The following is a 21,467-nucleotide window of genomic DNA, read 5'->3' as shown; positions in this document are numbered from 1 at the left end:
ATTTGCAACGACGTGGATGGAACTGGAGGGTGTTATGCTGAGTGAAATAAGTCAATCAGAGAAAGACATTTATCATATGACCTCACTGATAGGAGGAATTCTTAATCTCAGGAACAAACTGAGGGTTGCTGGAGTGGTGGGGGGTGGGAGGGAGGGGGTGGCTGGGTGATGGACATTGGGGAAGATATGTGCTACGGTGAGCGCTGTGAATTGTGTAAGACTGTTGAATCACAGATCTGAAACAAATAACGCAACATATTTTAAGAAAAAAGAAAAAGAAGAAGATAGCAGGAGAGGAAGAATGAAGGGGAGTAAGTCAGAGGGGGAGACGAACCAGGAGAGATGATGGACTCTGAAAAACAAACTGAGGTTTCTAGAGGGGAGGGGGGTGGGGGGATGGGTTAGCCTGGTGATGGGTATTAAAGAGGGCACATTCTGCATGGAGCACTGGGTGTTATGAACAAACAATGAATCATGGAACACTGCACCAAAACAAATGATGTAATATATGGTGATTAACATAACAATAAAAAATTAAAAAAAAAAAAAAACAGACTAGTCTCACCAACATAGTATTGATAAAAACAAACAAACAAACAAAAAAAACCCGGGGGCTGGCGGGAGATGCTCCAGGACACCTGGTGCCTGACTATTTCAGGACAGATCAGAAGGACTGTCACAATGCCTGAAATAAATACTCACAATCCCAGTAAGCAACAGGTTCAACTCTGGGCACAGAGACATACAGATGTTTCAGATGCGGAATCTTAGGAAAGCTGTATTATCCTCAAAAGCAGTATAATAATAAGCAATGAAGAAAAGGATGAAAAATTATTTATTGACCAAGGTAAATGTTTTATAAAATTCAGCAGAAAAAGCCATTCCCTGTTAACCCTGAAGAGTGAACTTAAGACTTCAGGCCAGAACTGTGTGGCAAATATTAATTTTACTGAAATGCAAGGACAATAAAAAGAATTAGCACATTAAACACACCAAAAGCCAGACATTCAAACACTAATGAATTCTTCCATTTATATCAAGTTTAACAACAGGGCAAATGAAGGTCTGGGGTTAACATAAGGGGTAGTGGTGTCTGGTAGGAGACGGGAAGGGGAGGGTGGGGAGCTCCGGCTACTGGCAACGTTTCCTGCTTCTCCCCGGCCGGGGGGCGGGGCACACAGGAGCACTCACTTTAGAAAAATGTACATGTACATGTTTCCGTAGGTGTGTGACAGATCAAAAACCTTTCTTATTAAAGAAGTAAAGTCTAAGTAAGAATGGACTGAACTCTAAGGGCAAGAGGTCAGTAGTTTCCAGGATGTGGGGAGGAGCTACAAGAAAGTAAAAAGGACACTCTGGAGCGCGGCTGGCACCGTTCCGGCCCCGACTGTGGGAGCAGCTACACGAGCGGGGCGTCTGCCGAAATTCAAGGAACCGCAGACCAAAAAAGGGAATTTTGCCACATGCAATAAAAGCAATTGCAACTTAGATATAAAAACAGGGAATTAATTTGACTTATTTCTGTGTTTGTGCAACGTTGACTGTCCATGGTGCAATAATCTGCTTTCTTCATGGATTAAATTAGAAATTAAAATTAAACAGTCTACCTGCGAAACGTTTTCTTACCTTTGTACACACAGAAACTTGTCAAGTAAAAATGTCAAAATTTTTGAGAAAACAAAGAATGATATTCACTTCAGTTTTATTGGGGAAAACAGACTTTAAAATATATTATATCTATATATACAAATAAAAAATATATTTGGTTTTTCAACCAAATGTTGAAATAAAAAATCTGTATGTTTTATGATTGATATATTCACATATGGCATAATAGAAAAAAGTAACAAGCTCTGGGTTATTCCTTTTAGTATTTATTCATGTAAGCCTTGAGGAAAATTAATGGTAGAGCATAATTTCTTTTAGTTATTTGAAACAAAACAAAAATTTCAGTTAAAACATATGACTTCCTCTTAAAGCTTATTAACATTTTTTCATCTTTAGCCAACAAATCTAGAAACTAAATTACTTTAAGAACATTAATTTCTGAGGCATTCTGGAAAACAGGTTGCCTTTATTGGATCTCAAACTTTTTCACATTCATTTTAAATTACCTTATTCTAATACATTTCTGAACATGTAAGGATGAAATTAAGTTGAGGTTCATTTGTGTGAAAGCAACACAAATCTGAAATAGACGGATAGATGGCAAGCATCAAATCTATTCCATGGAAAAGAAGGGAAGACGTGGGGCCCCCAGTAAGTAACAAATTACGGAACTCAGGTAAACATGAAGCTTCTTTTGCTCACAGATGTCTAAATGCTGCCTTCTTTTCAAATGTCCAAGATTTCTCTTACCAACACAGGTGATACCAGATTATTATTTTCCCCCAGTGTCATCTGAATCTCACGCCTCAAAAGAAAAAAAGGTGATATTTTAGCTGCCTAAAGTTATTCAAGTCATCCAATATTCCCCTGCCCCTGCCCCCGTCTTGAAAAACTCTCTATATTGTTTAACTTAAAAGTGATACTATGAGCCAGTTGTGTTTATTTCTTTGAGAGAGAGAGAGCACAAGCAGCGGGAGTAACAAAGGGAGAGGGAGAAGCAGGCTCCCCACTGAGCAGGGAGCCCGATGCGGGGCTCCATCCCAGGACCCTGGGATCATGACCTGAGCCGAAGGCAGATGCTTAACCATCTGAGCCAGCCAGGCGCCCATGAACCAGTTGTGTTAAGGGAAGCAAGAGAGCTGCCTTTTTGTAGCTACTGACTGATGAATCTAATACTTTGCAAGAGAAATATCTTACCACTTGTGCTGGAATTTGTGCCATTTTTGCAGCAGGAGTTCCTGGTCTTGGGTAAAACTGGTTAATAAAGAGGCTTGGAAATTTGTACTCTTCCACAAGCTTCACTGTTTCTTGAAAATCTTGATCTGCTTCTCCAGGAAAACCACAGATAATATCTGTAGCAAGAGTTATTCCAGGAACTCTAGAAAACAACACGACAAAAATGTAGAAAGCTGAATACAATCCACAATTATTCTATTTCTCTGACATTTTAAATGCCATAATTCCTTTTAAAACTAAATTTTGTTTATTAGGAAAGGGACATTTGCAAAGAGTATTTATAGAGTCCTAAATACTAAAAAAGTTTATGGGCAACAGTGGCCCCTGTCATCCTCAAGGGACACTCATTTTTAATTCTTTTGAATGTTTCTTTGTTCTTTTTTTCTATATTTTAAAACCCATGCTTATTCTGCTATTTCCAGACTTACTGATTTTTAGGCAATATTTACTAACTTCTCTACTATGGTAAATGAGGATTTAGCCCCTTAACTCTCTCTCTCCCCTCGCAACATAATCAATGCACAGTTGTTGTTTTTTTTTAAGATTTTATTTATTTATTTGACAGAGAGAGACACAGCGAGAGCAAGAACACAAGCAGGGGGAGTGGGAGAGGGAGAAGCAGGCTTCCCGCTGAGCAGGGAGCCAGATGTGGGGCTGGATCCCAGGACCCCGGGATCATGACCTGAGCTGAAGGCAGACGCTTAACAACTGAGCCATCCAGGCGCCCCATCACTGCACAGTTTTAAAAATTAATCGCATTTCCATTAGTATAACTGCAAAGATATTGTTCACTGCAGAGCCAACTGGTATACTTACCATCAAGTTTTCTTTTGCTACAATGTTTAATTTTTCCAAGAGTTAATAACAGTCTCTTTTAAATAATTTTTTGCCTCATATTCTAGGTACCTATGTTCACGTTTTCTAGAAGCTCCACAAGATCCATCAAAAACCAATACTGTTTTCCAAACACTCAATGTACTATATACATAATTCACGGATTCTATTTTTTTCTGCTGGAAATGCCACTACTACTTTCTTAAAGTGTGTGCTGCTTTCATAACAAACTGGGTGTCATCTTTCTATGTTGTTCTTTGGTTTCTTTCTTTCTTCTTCTTCTTCTTTTTTTTTTTTTTTCATTTTCCTTTTTCCTGAATGCTATGTATTCTTATTTCTTGATTATTCTGCTTAATTCTGCTGAAGCATTCTTTCAGAAACTTCACCAAAAAGAATGCCAGGGAAATTCTGTTGTTATTGTCTTAGCATATCTGAACATGTCTTAATCCATACCACTGACTGATAGTGTGGCTGTGCACAGCACTCCAAAGTGAAAAATATTGGCCATCAGAATTTCGTATTCTCTTTTTTTTTTTTCAAGCTGGCAAGGTTCTGATGAGATGTCCAGATTCACTCATACAAACTTCTTTCTACGTGCTCCACTCTCTTTTTGAAAGCTTTTAGGATATTAATTTTATTCTCAATGTTTTTATATTTCATGATAATAGGCCTTGGATTAGGCATATAAATCTTTGTACAGAGCACAACCTGGACACTCATGGTCTTCAGGTCTAGCACATTTTCTTAGGTTACCATTTAATCATTTGTTTTAGAGATGCGACATCTTTTCTCATCGTCCTAAAGATACCAATTAAAATTTTTGTACAAGTTTTCCTCTGCTCACTGCAACTGTGCCCATTTCCTCCAGGTTCTCGTATGTTGGTCCCTCTCATTCATGGCTGATGCTTGCCATCAATAAATAGCAACTCTGCCCTTTAATGTTAAAGAATAAATCGTCGAAAGCTTCTCATCATAGATTGATTGGGTAACAAGCTGCCTTTGTTTTTGATAAGCCCACATGTTAGCATCTTGGATGTCTTTTCTCTGTGGCCAGGGAGTTTCTCCATCAGTATGCTACAATATTCTACTGTGTATTAACAGTGTAACAATAACAAAATAACATGTATAGTATTCACAACTCCAGTATTATTCTCAACCCATAAACAATAGGAAAAATAGCCTCACACATCACAAACCATAGGATACCTGCCTATATCAATTTTTCTATCTCCTAAATGTGGTTCTATATGGATGAATAAAACAGTTTATCTCACTTAAATATGTTAGATATTTGGGGGCATAAAAGAGAACAAAGAATGTGACAAAGGGTAGTCAAATTATTGGCTGCCTAATACAAATAGCATCATAAAAACAACAGCTTTTCCACATCAGGTTTGGATAATACTTTAATGCCTGTGTGAAAGGAGAATGACATTTATTCTAAAAAATATTTCTTTCTTGATTTCTACTTAGTCTCATCCAGCTATTAATTTGGCTGACCTTGAATTAGTGAGATAAGTTCCAAAGGCTGGAGCTTTTCTCTGTGATGGTAAATAGCAAAAAAGAGGTAATATGCATAAGAGAAAAATGAAACTGTATTTGAAAAAAAAACTTTACTTTTTATTCTGATACAAAAACATTCTTTCTCCTTCAAGGGTGATTATCAAAATTACATTTGAAAGTCATGAAAAACATGTCTTTGCAGTAAGCAGTAGATAAAAAGACCATTTTCTAGACTTACCTAAGGAGGAACAGAAAAAGTACGTCAATAATTTTAATTAGCAAATGTTTACACTTGACTTATAACCACTCCTGAACAAAAGAAATCCACAACTAAAAGTATAAGTAATAGATCATAGCAGAAGTGACAGAAGAGTCCAGCTCCCCTAGGAAATTAAAAAAAAAAAAAAAATCTTCGAAACTGCCTGTGAAATATTATAGAAACCAAGACAATTGGTTATTGTCCTAGGCTATGAATTGCAATGAACTTGGCACTAGATTACAGGGTATTCCCAAAGGAAAGTACCTTACTGATTCGCCTCCCCCCAATCCTCCTTGATCCAGGATAGCTGAGCTCAGTATTATGCAAGACCTGCTTACTTTGGCAGGAAGGTCACCAGTGAGAAAAGGCAAAACTTTACAGAAGTCATCTTAAATGTTAAAAAAGGGGATGTTCAGTGTGTGAATATATCTGATAATCTACGCAAAAAGCTGACTGATAACAAGGGAGAGGGTAGGTAAACTATGAATTTGTGAAAGACCTAGGTCAGCCAGGATTTAAAAGTAAAAGCAGTTTAACTGGTTTCAAAGTATGTAAGAATATAAACTGATTGCCTATAAAATGTCTTCAAAGTAAAGACTACACTTTAATGTTAGATGAGGCTCATCTATACATTAATTTTATATATGCAAATGATGCTTCTTAAAAGTAATTTGGCTTCTTAGGTGAACCAACTAAAAAAAACTCATATTTACACTGTTAATTTGCCAAAGTAAATAATTCTCCTCAGTTCATAAGAAAATCAAGGAAGTGTGAAGTGGACCCAATTCTAAATTAATAGTATATAATTTAAGTGGCTATGAAGAAATTATAAAGAGTGTAAAATAGAACATTAATCCAAATATTTAATATGCTAATTGTGAGTAAAAGCTGTTTTTGAGAAGCAATGAATTTTCAAAATACTAAAATTTTTTCAAATGATCATTTCCACATGTGCATTGAAGCTGTGAGTCTAATGAATATAATTACCAGGTATTCTATGTTTTTAAAATTTAAAAGACCTTCTCTATTTATGTTTTCATAGCAGTGCTGGAGAATAATTCTGAAAGAAGATGAAAATGAAAATGTTCAATTAGCTTAAACATATGCATTCGGACCCAATATTTTTTCTGAGGTATACAAGCTTTTTACTGGCAAAATGGGTTCATTAAGTAACTTGGGAATAGCACTGATGAGAAAGATTTCAATTATGCATCTACTCTGGCAAAGGTGGTGCTATGATCAGTTATGCAAATCTATCAGGAGGGTATCAGGAGAGTACGACCTCTTAGCTGGCCCTAGGCTAGGATTTAAGAGAGCCCCAAATATTTCAAGACTTTATTATTTACCATGAATACAAATAAACACATACATACACCTACTTAACTACTTAACATGCTGTACTTTAATCATCTCAAGACTTTCACTTGCAATTTGGTGTTTTACTGGCAAAAAATGAGAAAAGGATGATTCTACTCATGCTTAGAATGATAAATGAGCTGCAAATTCCACATGTGAAAAAATTAATGCTTATATATGTGCTATTTACCTCAAAAGAAAGAAATAAAAATAATCAGAAAAAGAATCAAATCCATTAAAATGATTAGGCATAAACATATGATTAAAAGAAACTTTTTTTAGTTCTGAATGAAAGTAAAAACATATCTCAATCTATGGGATGCAGCTTAAAGAAGTGCTTAGAGAGAAATTAATGGATTTAAATGTCTGTGTTAAAAAGAGGTAAACTCAACCTCAGCTTCCACCTCAAGAAGCTAAAAAAGCGGAGCAAATCAAAGTAGGACAAAAAATAAATTACTAAATAAAGGTTAAAAAATAAATCAACAAAATAGAAAATAGAGAAAAAAAATCAATAAAAGTAGAGGTGTGTTTTTGAGAAAAACAATGTAATTACTAAACTTAGCTAGACTGAGAAGAAAAAAGAAGACACAAACGACCAACTTCAGGCATGAGGGAGGAGGCAGCACCACAGATGCTATCAATATTAAAGAAATACTAAGGGTATATTTATTACAATTTTATGCCAATAAATTAAAAATTTAAACTGAAATGGGCATATTCTTTAAAAGACATAAATTACAAAAACTGACTCAAGAAGAAACAGAAAATCAAAACAGTCTTTTATCTATTACAAAAACTGAATTTGTAATTAAAAATCTTGCCATCAAAAGAATACAAAACAACCCAGACCCAGATGGCTTCACTGGTGAATTATATCAAACATTTAAGAAAGAATAAAACCAATTCCATAGAAAGTATTTCAAGATAAATGGGAAAGGAACTCATTGTATAAGTCCAGCAAAAGCCAATATAAAAACCAGAGAAAGACATCAGAAATAAACTCCAGACCAAAATCTTTTTTTAAGATTTTATTTATTTATTTTAGAGAAAGAGAGATAAAGAGAGTGCATGCATGCACTCAAGCAGGGGGAGGAGCAGAGGGGGAGGGAGATAATCTCCAGCGGACTGCATAATCCCACGGCCCCGAGATCATGACCTGAGCCGAAACCAGCAGTTGGACACTCAACTGACTGAGCCACGCAGGCACCCCTAGACCAATATCTTTTATGAATATAGAGACACTTAACAAAATATTAGCAAACAGCCCAAAAACATATAAAAAGAATTATTTATCATGATCAAATTTTAATCCCAGGAATGCAAGGTTGGTTTGACAAACAAATCTTAATTAATGCAGTAAGCCATATTAAAAGGATAAAACCTCCGTGGTGATCTCAGTACATGCAGAAAACTCAGTTGACAAATCCAACACCTATTCATGATAAAAACTCTCTGTAAACAAGGAAAACTATCTCAACCTGATAAAGAGTCTACAGCTATTCTCACAGTTATTGGTGAAAGACTGGATACCTTTCCACTCAGATTAGTAACAAGGCAAGGATTTATGTTCTTATTTCTACAACTCAATATATAATGAAAGTTCTAGTCAGTGCAAGAAAGGCAAGAAGATATTAGAGGCATATAAGTTGAAAGAGCAAAAGTAAACTTCTTTTTTGCAGGTCCTATGATCTTGTATGTGGAAACTCGAAGTAATCTAATAAACCTACTAGAATAAGCAAGTTTAGCAGAGCTAAAGATTAATATATAAAAGTCTAGTGTACTTTTTACATTAGTAATAAACAATTAGAAAATGCAATCAAGGAAAGAATTCCATTCACAATAGCATAAAAAATACTTAGAATAAATTTGGAAAGTGGAAGACCTATACTCGAGAAACAGAGAACTTAAGGAGATTTTCTTAAAATTTACTGAAATTAAAAAGTATCTACGGATGCTTGGGTGGCTCAGTTGGTTAAGCATCTGCCTTTGGCTCAGGTCATGATCCCGGGGTCCTGGGATCCAAAGCCCTGTGTTGGGAATCCCTGCTCAGCGGGGAGCATGCTTCTCCCTCTCTCTCTGCCACCACCCCCACACCACTCGTGCTCCCTCTCTCATGTGCTGTCTCTCTCTCTCAAATAAGATTTTAAAAATAAATAAGTAATATCTAAATAAATGGAAAAATATCTAATTTTCACAGATTGGAGGATTTTACTGCTGTTAAGATTGCCTGTGTCCTCAAATTGATACACAGATTCAATTCAACTGCTATCAAAATACCAGCATATTTTTCTGTAGAAATTGACAAGATGATTCTAAGATTTATATGGAAATGCAAAGAACTTAGAGTGGCCAAAGCAATTTTGAAAAAGAACAAAGTTGGCAGAATGGATGAATCTGACTTAAAGACTTACTATAAAGCTACAGTAATCACAACAGTGTGGTATTAGTATAAGGACCGATTAATGGGATGGAAGAACAAAGTCCAAAAATATACCCATACATTTATACATTTATGGTTACTTAATTTTAATAAAATTGCCAAAGCAATTCAACAAGATCAAGAGACAATGTTTTCAATAAATCATGCTAGAGCAAATGGATGTCATATGCAAAAGTAAACAAACAAACAAAGGAACTTACTGGACCCTTACCTTACACAAAAAGCACTTCAATATCAATCTCAGATCTAAATGTAAGAGCTAGAATGACTAAGTTTCCAAAAGAAATATGGGAAAAAATCTTTGTGACCTCAATGAAGTCAGGCAAAGATTTTTTTCTCTTTTTTTTTTTAAGATTTTATTTATTTGTCAGAGAGAGAGAGAGAGCGAGAGAGAGAGCACAAGCAGGGGGAGCAGCAGGCAGAGGGAGAAGCAGGCTCCCCGCTGAGCAAGGAGCCCGATGCAGGCTCCATCCCAGGACCCTGAGATCATGACCTGAGCCGAAGGCAGTCGTCCAACTGACTGAGCCACCCAGGTGCCCCTAGGCAAAGACTTCTTAGTTACAACACCAACACCAAAAGCACAATAAAAAAAAAAAAAATTGGATAAACTGGACTTACTGGAAAAACACCATAAAGAAGATAAAAAGATAAGCCATAGACTGGAAGAAAATATTTGCAAACCGTGTATCTGATAAAAATATCTGTATCCAAAATACATGAAGAACACTTTTGGCTCACTAATAGGAAGACAAACAACACAACTGTACAATGGGCAAAGGATTTTAACCAACACTTCACTAAGGAAGATATATGAGTAGCTAATAGGACGATGAAAAGTTGGCTCAACATCATTTGTTATCAGGGTTAATGCAAGTTAAAACCATGTAAGATGCCACACATCCAGGAGAATGGCTATATTGAAAAAAGACTGGAAAAATAACAGACACTGATGTGCAGCTCAAGAAACTGAAACCCTGTTTCACTGTAGGTGGGAATTCAAAACGTTGCAGTCACTTTGGAAAACAGTGTGGCAGTTTCTTAAAATGTGAAACATATTCTTACTGTGAGTAAGAAAGTTCACTTCCTAGTTATCTACCCAAGAAAATTAAAACGTATGTCCACAAAAGGCTTTTATGTGGATTTTTATGGTGGCTTTCCTCATAATAGCTCCAAACCGGAAACAGTCCAAAAGCCTGTCAAGCAGTAAATGGATCAACAAAATGTGGTGTGTCCATACAATGAAAATTTTACCTCCAAAGGAAAGAGAACCAGCTATGGATACACGCACCACACAGATGAGCCTTGAAAAACATTCTTAGGTAAAAGAAGGAAGACACAAAGGATTACTTATTGTTTGATTCTATTTATATGAAATTTCTATGAGAAGCAAAACTACAGAAACAGAAAATAGGCATTTAGAGACTTTTTCTCATAACTAACTGCACTGTGATGACGGTTGCAGAAATTCTTAATTTACTAAGAATCTTCTAAGTATACACTTACCTTGGGTGCATATGATATGGTATCTAAGCCATCCCCACAATAAACCTGTTAAAAGTGAGGGGAAAAAAAACCCTTTCTGAAGACGGAGAGATAGCAGGAATCCCCCATTAAAAATGCTCTTCAAAAAAATCCTAATAGCTGAACTTTTGACAGGATGTAGTCAAAGAATTAAATATAGCCAAATAGGAGGGAAGGGCAGAGATAATAAAAGACGAGGTTAAGGTGGAAAGGAAATTATTCAGAATAGGACATCATGAAGGACTGTGTCCCAGCTACCAACAGATGACAACAAGGAATCATTCTGTTCATCCTGAGAGAGGAAACTTGAAGGAGAAACAACCTGCCATCTTCAAGTAAATTTGAGAAAATTCTCAGCAGCTTTAAAATTATCATCATGCCTTTATGAAAACCAATTCTTTTTTTTTTAAGGTTTATTTTAGAAAGAGAGTGCGTGTGAGCAGGGGGAGGGCAGAGAGAGAGTCTTAAGCAGACTCTGCACTCAGTGTGGAGCCCCGGGTGGAGCCCCATGCGGGGCTTGATCCCACAACACTGAGATCATGATCTGAGCTGAAATCAAGAGTCAGATGCTTAACTGACTGAGCCATCTAGGTGCCCCATGAAAAACAATTCTTAAAGGACCTGAGCTGAAAGAGAAAAAGCACCTAAACATTAGGATGAGAGGTGAAAAGCCAGAATGAGTCACTAAGACAACTAAAGACTAGCGTTGGCTACGGATCATCCCTCATCTTTTAACATGGCTTTTTATATGCAAGAGAAGATGTTCTCTTGAATACACAACTAAGAGGCTCTGTTACTAATGAGTTGCATGCTCTAAGGCAAATTACTTAGCCTTACTACGCTTTGGTTTCCTTTTCTCTAAAACTGGGCTAGTAAAAGTTAGTACATATACGGACTGCTCCGGACGATGCCTGCCACACAGTGCCCGAAATGTTTTAGCTATTATTAGTTTAACACTGTCAAAGAAATAACTGACACCTCTTATATAATACTAAGTGCCAGGCGATGTGTTAGCAACTTAGATGTTCTTTAGTACAACCTCCCAATATGGCAGATTCTATTTTCATCTCTCTGAGACATAGGGAAAGTACCATCAGGGAAGTAAGACTGAGAGGTAAATTGCCCCTAATTGCAGAATCACTAAATGATAATAAGGCAGTCTTATCTCTACGCATGTTACTGAAGTGCTCATTGAACTGTGGTCCCATAAGCATTGGCTGATCATAAGTCTACATTAAAAATATTCCATAATAATAATATTTGCAAAGCAATTTACTACAGTAAGTAAAACTTGCCTGTATCTTTGGAATTGCGTTTTAAAGAGAGGGTAATTGTGGTCTCAAAAGGTTAAATGATTTATCAAAGGTCACCAAGCTACTGCTGTAGGGATCATAATTCAAACCCAAACCTTTCCACCTGGTTGGTGCTCTTCCCAAGAATCTACCCTGGTGAATATAGAGGCATTTAAAACCTAAATGGTTATGTGCTAAATTTATTCTTCATAAGACATCTTGTTTTTATCATTATCATCACTCATCAAGAAACAGGTAGATGAAATTATTCCTACTTCCAGACGGCTCAGAGAGAGGAAACAGCAATAGTAACAGTAGAAAGAAATCAGATTTTTACATGCAGACAGATTTGAGCCCCCAGTTTCTAGCCAGGTATCACAAGTTATGTTACTGTTTGGAGCCTCACGCCCCTCTCTTCTACACAATGGGGATAACGACACATCCCTTCCTGGACTGTTGTGAGATCAAGTGAAGTAATGAATATAAAGCATTAACAATAGCAGCAGTGAGAAACACCACCACACCAAACACCTTGAACCTGGACTCCTTCACGTCCTACTACCCCATGGCCCATATTCCCACTCGCATTGCTTTTGTGTTTTGTGCTGTGGGTAAGTACTAGTGGAAAATAATATAAGAAGTGTAAGATCAGCATATGAGAGACAAACAGAGTTCACATAACACAATCGGTTTGATATTCTTTATCACGGAAAAAAATCAGAAGACACCAACATTTGGTGAACTGATTTATGTGTAAAGTATAAAAAAAAAAATCCCCAAATGCTCTAGATATGAATAATATTCTGGCTGTAGTGCAACCTGACAAAATTCCTAAAATATCTAACGAAGGAATTATACTAGTACTTAGTTTGTTTCTGGAATTTTAATCAGGTTAAAACTGTACAAATGAAAACTGGTTAACAGTTGAAAACTTAAAACTAAGTATAAATAAATAAAAAGAGCGCAGGTAAGTTTTTACTGAGTAGTTGGCTTAGCAGTTTTGTATATAATTTTCTTTTTGGTGAAGTCTGCTCAAATGAATAAATATCTGTGTACCTGTGCATCCATTTGTCCATCCACCCATCTATCCATTTATTTCTCTCTCTATGGTATTCCCCATTTAAGTACCTAGGATCACTCTCCTACTGGAAACTCATAAGAGGGTGGTGTGTATCTACAGTATGCATTTCAGGTAGCCTTGCTTACAATGAATAAGAGTTAAAGAAACACAAAATAAAAGAAATGCCAACACCAGTACAGGCCTTTCTTTATGTCATTCTAGGGTTTCTTCTCTTGGAGTCTGTGGACTCCTTAAAATTGCATGCAAAATTGTATGTAGATATTCCAGGGGGAAAGGCCTACAGATTCCTTCTGATTCTTAAAGTCTTCTGTGACCCAAACACAATTAGGAGATTCTTCTGTGAATGCTTTTGGACCCACCAAAAAATATTAGGGAAAAAAAAAAAAGATAATAGGTAACCTCTGACCTAATGACAGTGTGCATTAGACTTTTTTTTTTTCTTTCCCCAAACAGAAAGGTTCATCTGACTAATCTGAGTGAAATCATCATCTTTGCAGTGGTAGATTTAGTATCATCTGGAAGCTGAGTTACATATTGCTGTTTTGTTTGTTCTGTGTACAAATAAAAAATGGTCAGGATGTTGTCAATTTCATGAAGTTTAACCTCATAGAAAGTCCGTGATATAAAATGGGTCCCACTCTGTCAGATACTGTATTACTTTGGACATGATGAGAATCGGTATTACTCCTACCATCTCTTAGCCTAAGACTCGTATATTCTTACTGGTATTACTGGGGCTCTACGTCCGAAAAGTACATTTGGTTCCTGGGGCAGTTGTGGCCTCCTGTTAGGCCTTGAGAAAGAAGGCATGACAGGTCAGAGGCTGGGAGCAGGAACAAGCTTCCGAGTCTCTGAACGTGGTCCCTCGCTGCTGGGGAGGCAGCAACCCCTGGGTCGGTGCTCCCAGGTTCCAGGGACACTAACTCTTCCTTTCTGTTTCCCTGGTCTTCCATGCAGTGACTGTTTTCGGTGCTTAGTCCTCTCTGGTTCTCTTTACTTTGCCAATCTTCTAACTTCTGTGCCGTAAATTTCCTGCATTAAATATCCTCTGGTAGATATAGCTGGCATAGTTTTTCTTCCTGAATGGACCTAGACCAAAAACATCAAACTCAACAATGCCCATGTTCTGTGACCTTGATGAAGTGACAGTGACACAGACCACACTGTCTTGGGATAAATTAATAGACTGGAAATAAATGGTAAAAAAAATAGGGTCAGTAAAACCTCGATGCTATTTGTTTGGAAACTGAATACAAAGAATATAAATGTATTCCTGTAAATGAGTATCTGTGATCTTCAAACTAGAACACATAAAATTTGTGACCTTTAGAGAAAAGCTTACATCTATTTGGTCAAAGAAACTGTTTTCAAATATTAGCCAAAATCTACAGGTAATTCACATATTAATTATAAGTGATATTTATAATCAAAGACAGCCTTTTAAGGCCTCTCGCTGAGAAAAATGTAGTAGCAATTAGGTTTTTATTTTTTATTTATTTATTTATTTATTTTAACAGTGTATTGCTTTATTGAAGGGGGGTAGCAATTAGGTTTTTAAAAAAATCACTACCTCTCTTTAAAAGTAATAAAACTACTTTCAATATGCTAAAAAAATAATCCAGATGGCTTATTTTGTTTAAATGCGGTACATTTTTAGTTTTTGGAATAAAAAAAGGTAGTATGTCTAAGACAGGAAAAGGAAAAAGTATATGAATAAAAGGACAAATGACTTGTTAATGCTCTGCAAATCTTTGGATATCCTGAGAAATCAGAATTTAACATGGTAAAAAATAAATTATTAAATATCGGTAGTAAAAAGTGATCAAGTATGTGGGAAAGTGCTTCTGAAACTCAAAAAGAAAACTGACAGTCACGAAGGCCAAAAAAGGGAGAGGGGGCCACACAGATGCACGTGACACCAAAGAATTTAGTGTCATCCATTACATTACTAAACCCAGCATAAATCATGAATATACAGTTTGGCTTCAAGTAAAAAACAAATGAATCATCACTGTTAACTAAAAATTAAATAAACACTGTGTAAAGTAAGTTTTTTATCCCATAACACTACGCTTGCATTCCACAGCAAATATTTTGGAATAAGCACAAAGCCTTACATAAGAGCAAAGATATTGCTTTAAAAAGTGTAAGTAAGCATACTGGATAATATTGTTATAATATTTAAAAGGAATCATATTAAATCTCAAAGAATTTTTACACATCTGTTATTAAAATCATTTTATGATATTGCTGGTGGAAGTGAAGGTATTTACTATCTATGGTACTGTTAACACAATTCTTATATGAGTTTTTCTGTTTCTATGGTAACATGAATTATAAGGTTCAATGAAGCCAGATTCAGTAATGTGTATTTTTCTGTTATTCAAGGTGAAAAGGAAATGAAACATTTCCAACATTCATAAACTGCAGCAAATGTCTGAATTCCATTTAGAGATAAGATGATAATTACTAAAGTAATTAGAATTCTTCCTGGATGGAATTATTTTGCACACAGTGGAAATTTAGATTTGGGAATGAAAGCAGGGGCCAGGGTATATTCAGCATCAGTAATTAATTACAACCAAAACCAATATGGTATTCTGATACCTTGGAACAGACTATACCTTCTTCTGTCTGCTTCTGATGACAATGCGAAAGAAAACTGGTCCCCCCACCCCCATCCCTTAAGCCAGAAAGATAACGTGGGTGAAATCATTTTATTCAAGAGAAAATCCAATTACAGAAATAATCAACTTTTCCTTCTTGCTTTATTTTTTTTTTTCATATTTGAAAGGGCATTCACATTAGCAGAACCAATTAAACGAATATCAGGACAAGGCAAAAACTATAAAGTTAGGCAAGTTTCTTAAATCTTTTAAAATTAAACTTTGAAAAAAAAAACCCACTTATTGAGATTTTAGAGACTCAAACCCAGATCATAGTATTCTTTAATAGGAAAGCATGGCTGAAAGGTGGTTAAACATCAGGTCTCGGGAAGAACAATTTCTAAAATTATATGGTCATAATGCAGTTGCCTCTAATATCCCGCCCATTATAAGTAAGAAATCAGGCAAAATTTTTGCTTTTAATGGAAGTGTTGTCATCTTCAAGAAATGGTACTCAGAGATATTACATTTCAAGTCCTCTGCCATCCTAAAATGCAATTTTTATAGTAGCATCATAAATAATAGTAGAAAAAATACATAGAGAGAGGGAGAGAGAGAGAGAGTGTACACACATAGGACAGAAGCCATCAAATCAAAACACGGTAGAGCATTAGTCACAATTATATTCTTTATTACTTATTAGTTGAACTCTCATTTTGTTTGGTTTAAATTCAGTCTACACTAAATATCATTATCAAGAGTTGACAAACTATGGCTCAAGGATCAAATTCAACCACTGAATGTTTTTGTAAATAAAGTTTTATTGGCATACAGCCACGCCCACTCATTTACGGGTTGTCTAAAGCTGCTTTGGCTACAAGAGGAGAACGGAGTGATTGTGACAGCTGTAACTGAGACCATACGATGCACAAAGCCAAAACTATATATTGTCTGCAGAGATTGTAGCCAACCAGGCCCACGACGCTGATTTTTGTTGAGTACTGCCAGAGACACTCCAGGGTGAGTTTGAGAGGACAGCGGGCATATGATGCTCTCCAAAATATAGCCCCAGTTAACCTTTTCCCCTGTCACCAAATATGCACTTATACAATTCAAATCCGCATTTCCTCCCTGAGCGATCCTGGTCCATCACCTATGAGCACCTATTCATATGAGTCATCTCTACAGCCCACGGCTCAGATGAAGTCTTCCCTGGTTTTCTCTCTGCATCTCAATGCAGTCACACTCCTTCCTATATCCCTGACGGCCCTGTTATGACCTGCCTGGTACCTTTCACATTTCAATCCTTGTCTTACGCCTCCAAGTAAACCATAAGCATCTGCTGGTCAAGGATGGGGTCGTGTTCATATTCTTCTACTCTGCAGTAATGAGGCAGAACACAGAGTTCGTGGTGCCCCATGACTTAAAGGGGATGGGGAAGGGAGAACACGGCAAAAAGATAAGGAGATGAATAAATGAACTCAACAAGGAACAGGCTTTACTCATACCTACTACTGATTAATCCCCATTTTATCTAGTATCAGTCTTGGTATCTCACTGTAAGGTCCTCACGGTGAGCTTCTAGCCTTTATCTATCTGGCAGGAGAAGAGAAGAGGAAAATTCAGAGGGCTTCACAAGCAGCAGCCCTCTCCCTGGGGTAAACAGCCTGTCCTGCTTGCAGGGAAGGCATTTTTCTCAAATGAGTACTTAAAAAAAAATTATTAGTTAGCTAATAGTTGTTTCACCTTAAATTTCTATTCCTAGAAATAACTAAAATACTGATGGGACTGATGCTTATTATAAATGACCTGAGTTTAGGGCGCCTGGGTGGCTCAGCTGGTTGAGCGACGGCCTTCGGCTCGGGTCATGATCCCGGAGTCCCGGCATCGAGTCCCGCATCGGGCTCCCTGCTCAGCGGGGAGTCTGCTTCTCCCTCTGACTCTCTTCCCTCTCGTGCTATCTCTCATTCTCTCTCTCAAATAAATAAATAAAATCTTTAAAAAAAAACGACCTGAGTTTATTTGCAACTTTTGATTTAAAACTGTGTGGAAAGGGGTGCGTGCTGGAATCCCAGGAGCTGGAGACCTGTGAGACTTGGAAGAGGAGTCTTCATTCTACTGCCATGTCACCGCTGCTGTCCTCTGCTTTTGAAGGTAACATATCCCATCATTCAAACATCATCCGTTTACTGAATGCTATGTTCCTGGCCAAGTTCTGGGCCGTCAAGATCCACAAGGGCTTCTGCAGCAGGGAGACAGCAGGTGGTCACGAGTTCCTTCCTTACGAAACGCACAGGAGATGTGTCTGGTCGTTAGGCACCGCAGCTTTGGTGCGGAGGGCCTGCCACATTCTATGACACGGCCTGCTGGATCCCCACGTGGCCCAAATCTCCGCCTCCGAAAGGGCAGTTCTGCTCAGTCCCACGCCACAGCTGGCTGGCTGGTCAGCGGCAGTAGCCCCTAGCCCGGCGCAGCCACACAGCCCTGCCCGGGACGCGCCGCAGCAGTCCTGAACACACTCCAAGCCTCGTCCTGATGGTGCGTAACCCTACTACTCAGTTCTTGCCACAACAGCTCGCTGGGGGCAGCCTGCCTCTTACAACACCGGGTCAGTGGCATTGGGATCCCGGGCATCGCTGTGATGCTGGCGGCAGCTGATCCCAAACCAGGAAACGGCTGAAAAACCCAAGAACAAAGCCACTACATTAGGGACCACCAGGACACTACAACAATCCCCAAAGTGATCGTTTAGAGGAAAAAAAAAAATCCGTGAACTACACACACACGAACTAGCTCAGTATCAGACTGATACGGTGGCATTTTTGACACCAGCCTCCCTGACCCTTAGTGAGCATGCTGCCAGGCACTCATTTAAGTGTTTTTCATAATATTGACTCCTTTGGTCCTCAAAGCAGTTCATGAGATAGGTAATATAGCCCCCATTTTATAGACGTGGCAATGGAAGCACAAATTAAGTAACTGTCTGTTTTCAGAGTCTGGGATCTTGAATGATAAACTGCCTCCTACTGACGTTGGGCAGTGAATATGGAAAGTGCCGGATACATTTATTCCAAAAGGCCTCCTTTCTCAGAAATAGTAACTATCAGGTGTCCGCATACAGTAAGTTGTTTGAGACTCTCATGTAGAAGCACGAGTGCGATCAGATGATCTCACAACTACCAACCCACAAAAATACCCTCTTAGCATTATCTTCTCATTCATTCCTCAGTTATTCACTTATTACTCCCATGTTAAAAAAGTACACATGTACTCATCCTTTTAGCCGGTGAGAAGAAATGTAGAAAAAAATAACCTTACCAGATCTCCTATCTGCGCCTCCAGCAGCCAATAAAAAGATTCATGACAGCTCAGATTTTATCACACACATTTTCAGTGGTGCCAAAATGAGAGAAAGAGATGGGGCCCCATGAGACGAGAAACATTAATAGACATAACTAGCCTTTGGCTCTGAGAGGCAGTGAGAAAACTAGGAATCCTGTTAATTTTTAACACTTTGCACCATGTCCCAAGCCATGCAGGGTCTAGAAAGTTGTTTGATGACATCATCTTTGGCAAGAGAATCTGAGGAATATTTAGACAGCTACATTGGTGCCTGATACCAAGTCCTGAAAGGTTCAGAGCCTGGCACGGAAGCCAAAGGATCTCTGTCTTTCATATAATTCAGATCCAACCAATGGCTATGAAGACCCAAGAAGGGTCACATGCTGATGATACTCCTTTTCTATGTTATGTCACAGACAGCGAAACAACGCTCTGAGGAGGAAGGAGGGATACGTTTACTTTGCAGAGGTTCAGGGAGGTGAAGTATTTGCACAGAGGAATCACAGAGGCTTTGAACACTAACTACAGCCCCTCCAATCTGCTAAACTGAATAATTTTCAGGAATGACAGCGCATGCAAAAGATCTTGGTGCTATACTGTCAGAGAGACCCGTAGAGGGGAAAAGTTTTGTCTGTGACCACCAATGTTAACCCCAGGTGTGACGCTGCCTAGTAGGGGCCAGGGCCTTAAGGTCTAGTAGACGGAAGCCTGATTTAAAGATGGTTTCATTCCATCACTAACACTAACTGAATACCTACCAGTAAAGGGCCCAGAGAACAGAAGCAGAGTCCCCTAGAGGTCTGTGCACCATTCCCAGCCACCAGCAGAGGTGACAGGGCTGACGGCGTCAAGCTCAATACAACACAACCGTGTGGGACAAGGGTGGGAGGTGGAGTAAACGGGATTATGAGATTTAAAGAAGGAACAGCGGGGGGGTGGGGGTGTGCGCAGCGCAGGAGGCAGGAGCAACAAGGGAAAAATGCAGAGGTCTGTGGGCACGAGCAGCCCCGGACTGCCACCTCCTGATGGCAGAATCCCCCGAGATGAACTGAAACAAAGTGTGATATCATTAGCTTTTTTATTCCACCTCAATCTGTGTATGTGGCTCCAATGACAGAAACAGTTCCTTGAGCAAACAGCTTTAACAAAATCAATTTCTGATCAAAGCAGTAAATGAAGAGACCCCAGATGGTAAAAGACAGCCAACGACGCTCTCGTCACAGCTGTGTCTGAGACCCAGGCTCCCTGCACAGAGCCCTCTCCTCCTCAAGACAGGGTCACATTCTCCAAGTGCCCTGAATAAGAATCGTCTCCAGTTACATGATGATATTTTCACAAAATGCACACATAAACAAGTTGACTATAACAGAAAATCACAAGAGAATGACACTGAGAGCAAAATGCAGGTACGGGCATTAAAATCGGGATGGGGGGACAGAGTAATTCCCAGAGATACGAGAGCACATTCAGACACGACATACTCTGAAGTGAGTCCAAAGTGCTTCATGGAAGGAAGGAAGGGCGGTCTTAGAGTAGTTCTACCTAGGAAATATGCCCGAGGACAGTAAAATAGGATGAATAAAGAACCATTATCACACATATTTGGGCGGCTGAAAGAACATTAAATGTTCATGGAGTTCACCTCTCTAGTAAAATCGTTTTTTTTAAAAAAGATTTTATTTATTTGAGAGAGAGAGCGAGAGAGAGCACGAGCATGAGCAGGGGGTGGGAGGGGCAGAGGGAGAAGCAGACTCCCCGCTGAGCAGGGAGCCTGACTCGGGACTTGATCCCGGGACCCTGGGATCATGACCTGAGCCCAAGGCAGACGCTGAACCGACTGAGCCACCCAGGCGCCCCCACATTATTTTTTTTTTAATGTTGGCAGAGGAATCACTTTGGGTTTTGATGGCTTCTCAAGGAAATTCAATTCCAGCGATAGCATCGATTTGTTTGACAATAAATGTCATCAGTAGTCAATTTAAGCAACGTCACAAAAGGAGGCCCTGCCATACCCTAGCCCTGTGCTGTACACAGGGAGGTGCCGTGCCGGCCTGGGAAGTTCTCAGACCACAGTCAGGCGCACCCAGAGAAGCAGTGGCAGTGAGTGTTAGTAACGGACAAGGTTTACAGTGCATTTTGCGCCAGGCACTGCTCTAAGTGCTCTCCATGTATTAACTCATTTAATCCCTTGGTAATCCTGTGAGGTAGGTGCTAATGTCATCGCGATTGTACAGAGAGGAAACTGAGGCTCAGTAGGGTGCATGACCCCCCCCTTCCCAGCCCCCAGGACATGAAGTTAGGAAAGGACAGAAGTGTGACATGCATCGCAGGCATCTTCATTTCAAAGTCTGGGCTCTTTACTCACTGCCACACTCTTTCTTCATAAATA

General features: G+C 38.6%; 1 protein-coding gene across 1 annotated transcript in view; it reads right to left on the bottom strand.

The window, feature by feature from the left end:
- CDKAL1 (CDKAL1 threonylcarbamoyladenosine tRNA methylthiotransferase) overlaps nucleotides 1-21,467 on the bottom strand; it is a 637,377-nt gene that overhangs the window by 159,311 nt on the left and 456,599 nt on the right. Inside the window, exon 12 of the mRNA XM_028107487.2 lies at nucleotides 2,806-2,986. Within this exon, the coding sequence (XP_027963288.1) occupies nucleotides 2,806-2,986 (181 nt within the window). The remainder of the gene's footprint in view (nucleotides 1-2,805; nucleotides 2,987-21,467) is intronic.

The sequence above is a fragment of the Eumetopias jubatus genome, unplaced genomic scaffold (genome assembly GCF_037043125.1).
Source record: "Eumetopias jubatus isolate StellerSeaLion01/CBP00866 unplaced genomic scaffold, mEumJub1_p1.0 scaffold_6, whole genome shotgun sequence".
NCBI classification, from domain to species: domain Eukaryota; kingdom Metazoa; phylum Chordata; class Mammalia; order Carnivora; family Otariidae; genus Eumetopias; species Eumetopias jubatus.
The sequence above is the reverse complement of the archived record's forward strand: the minus strand, read 5'-3'. Positions and strand labels throughout refer to the sequence as shown.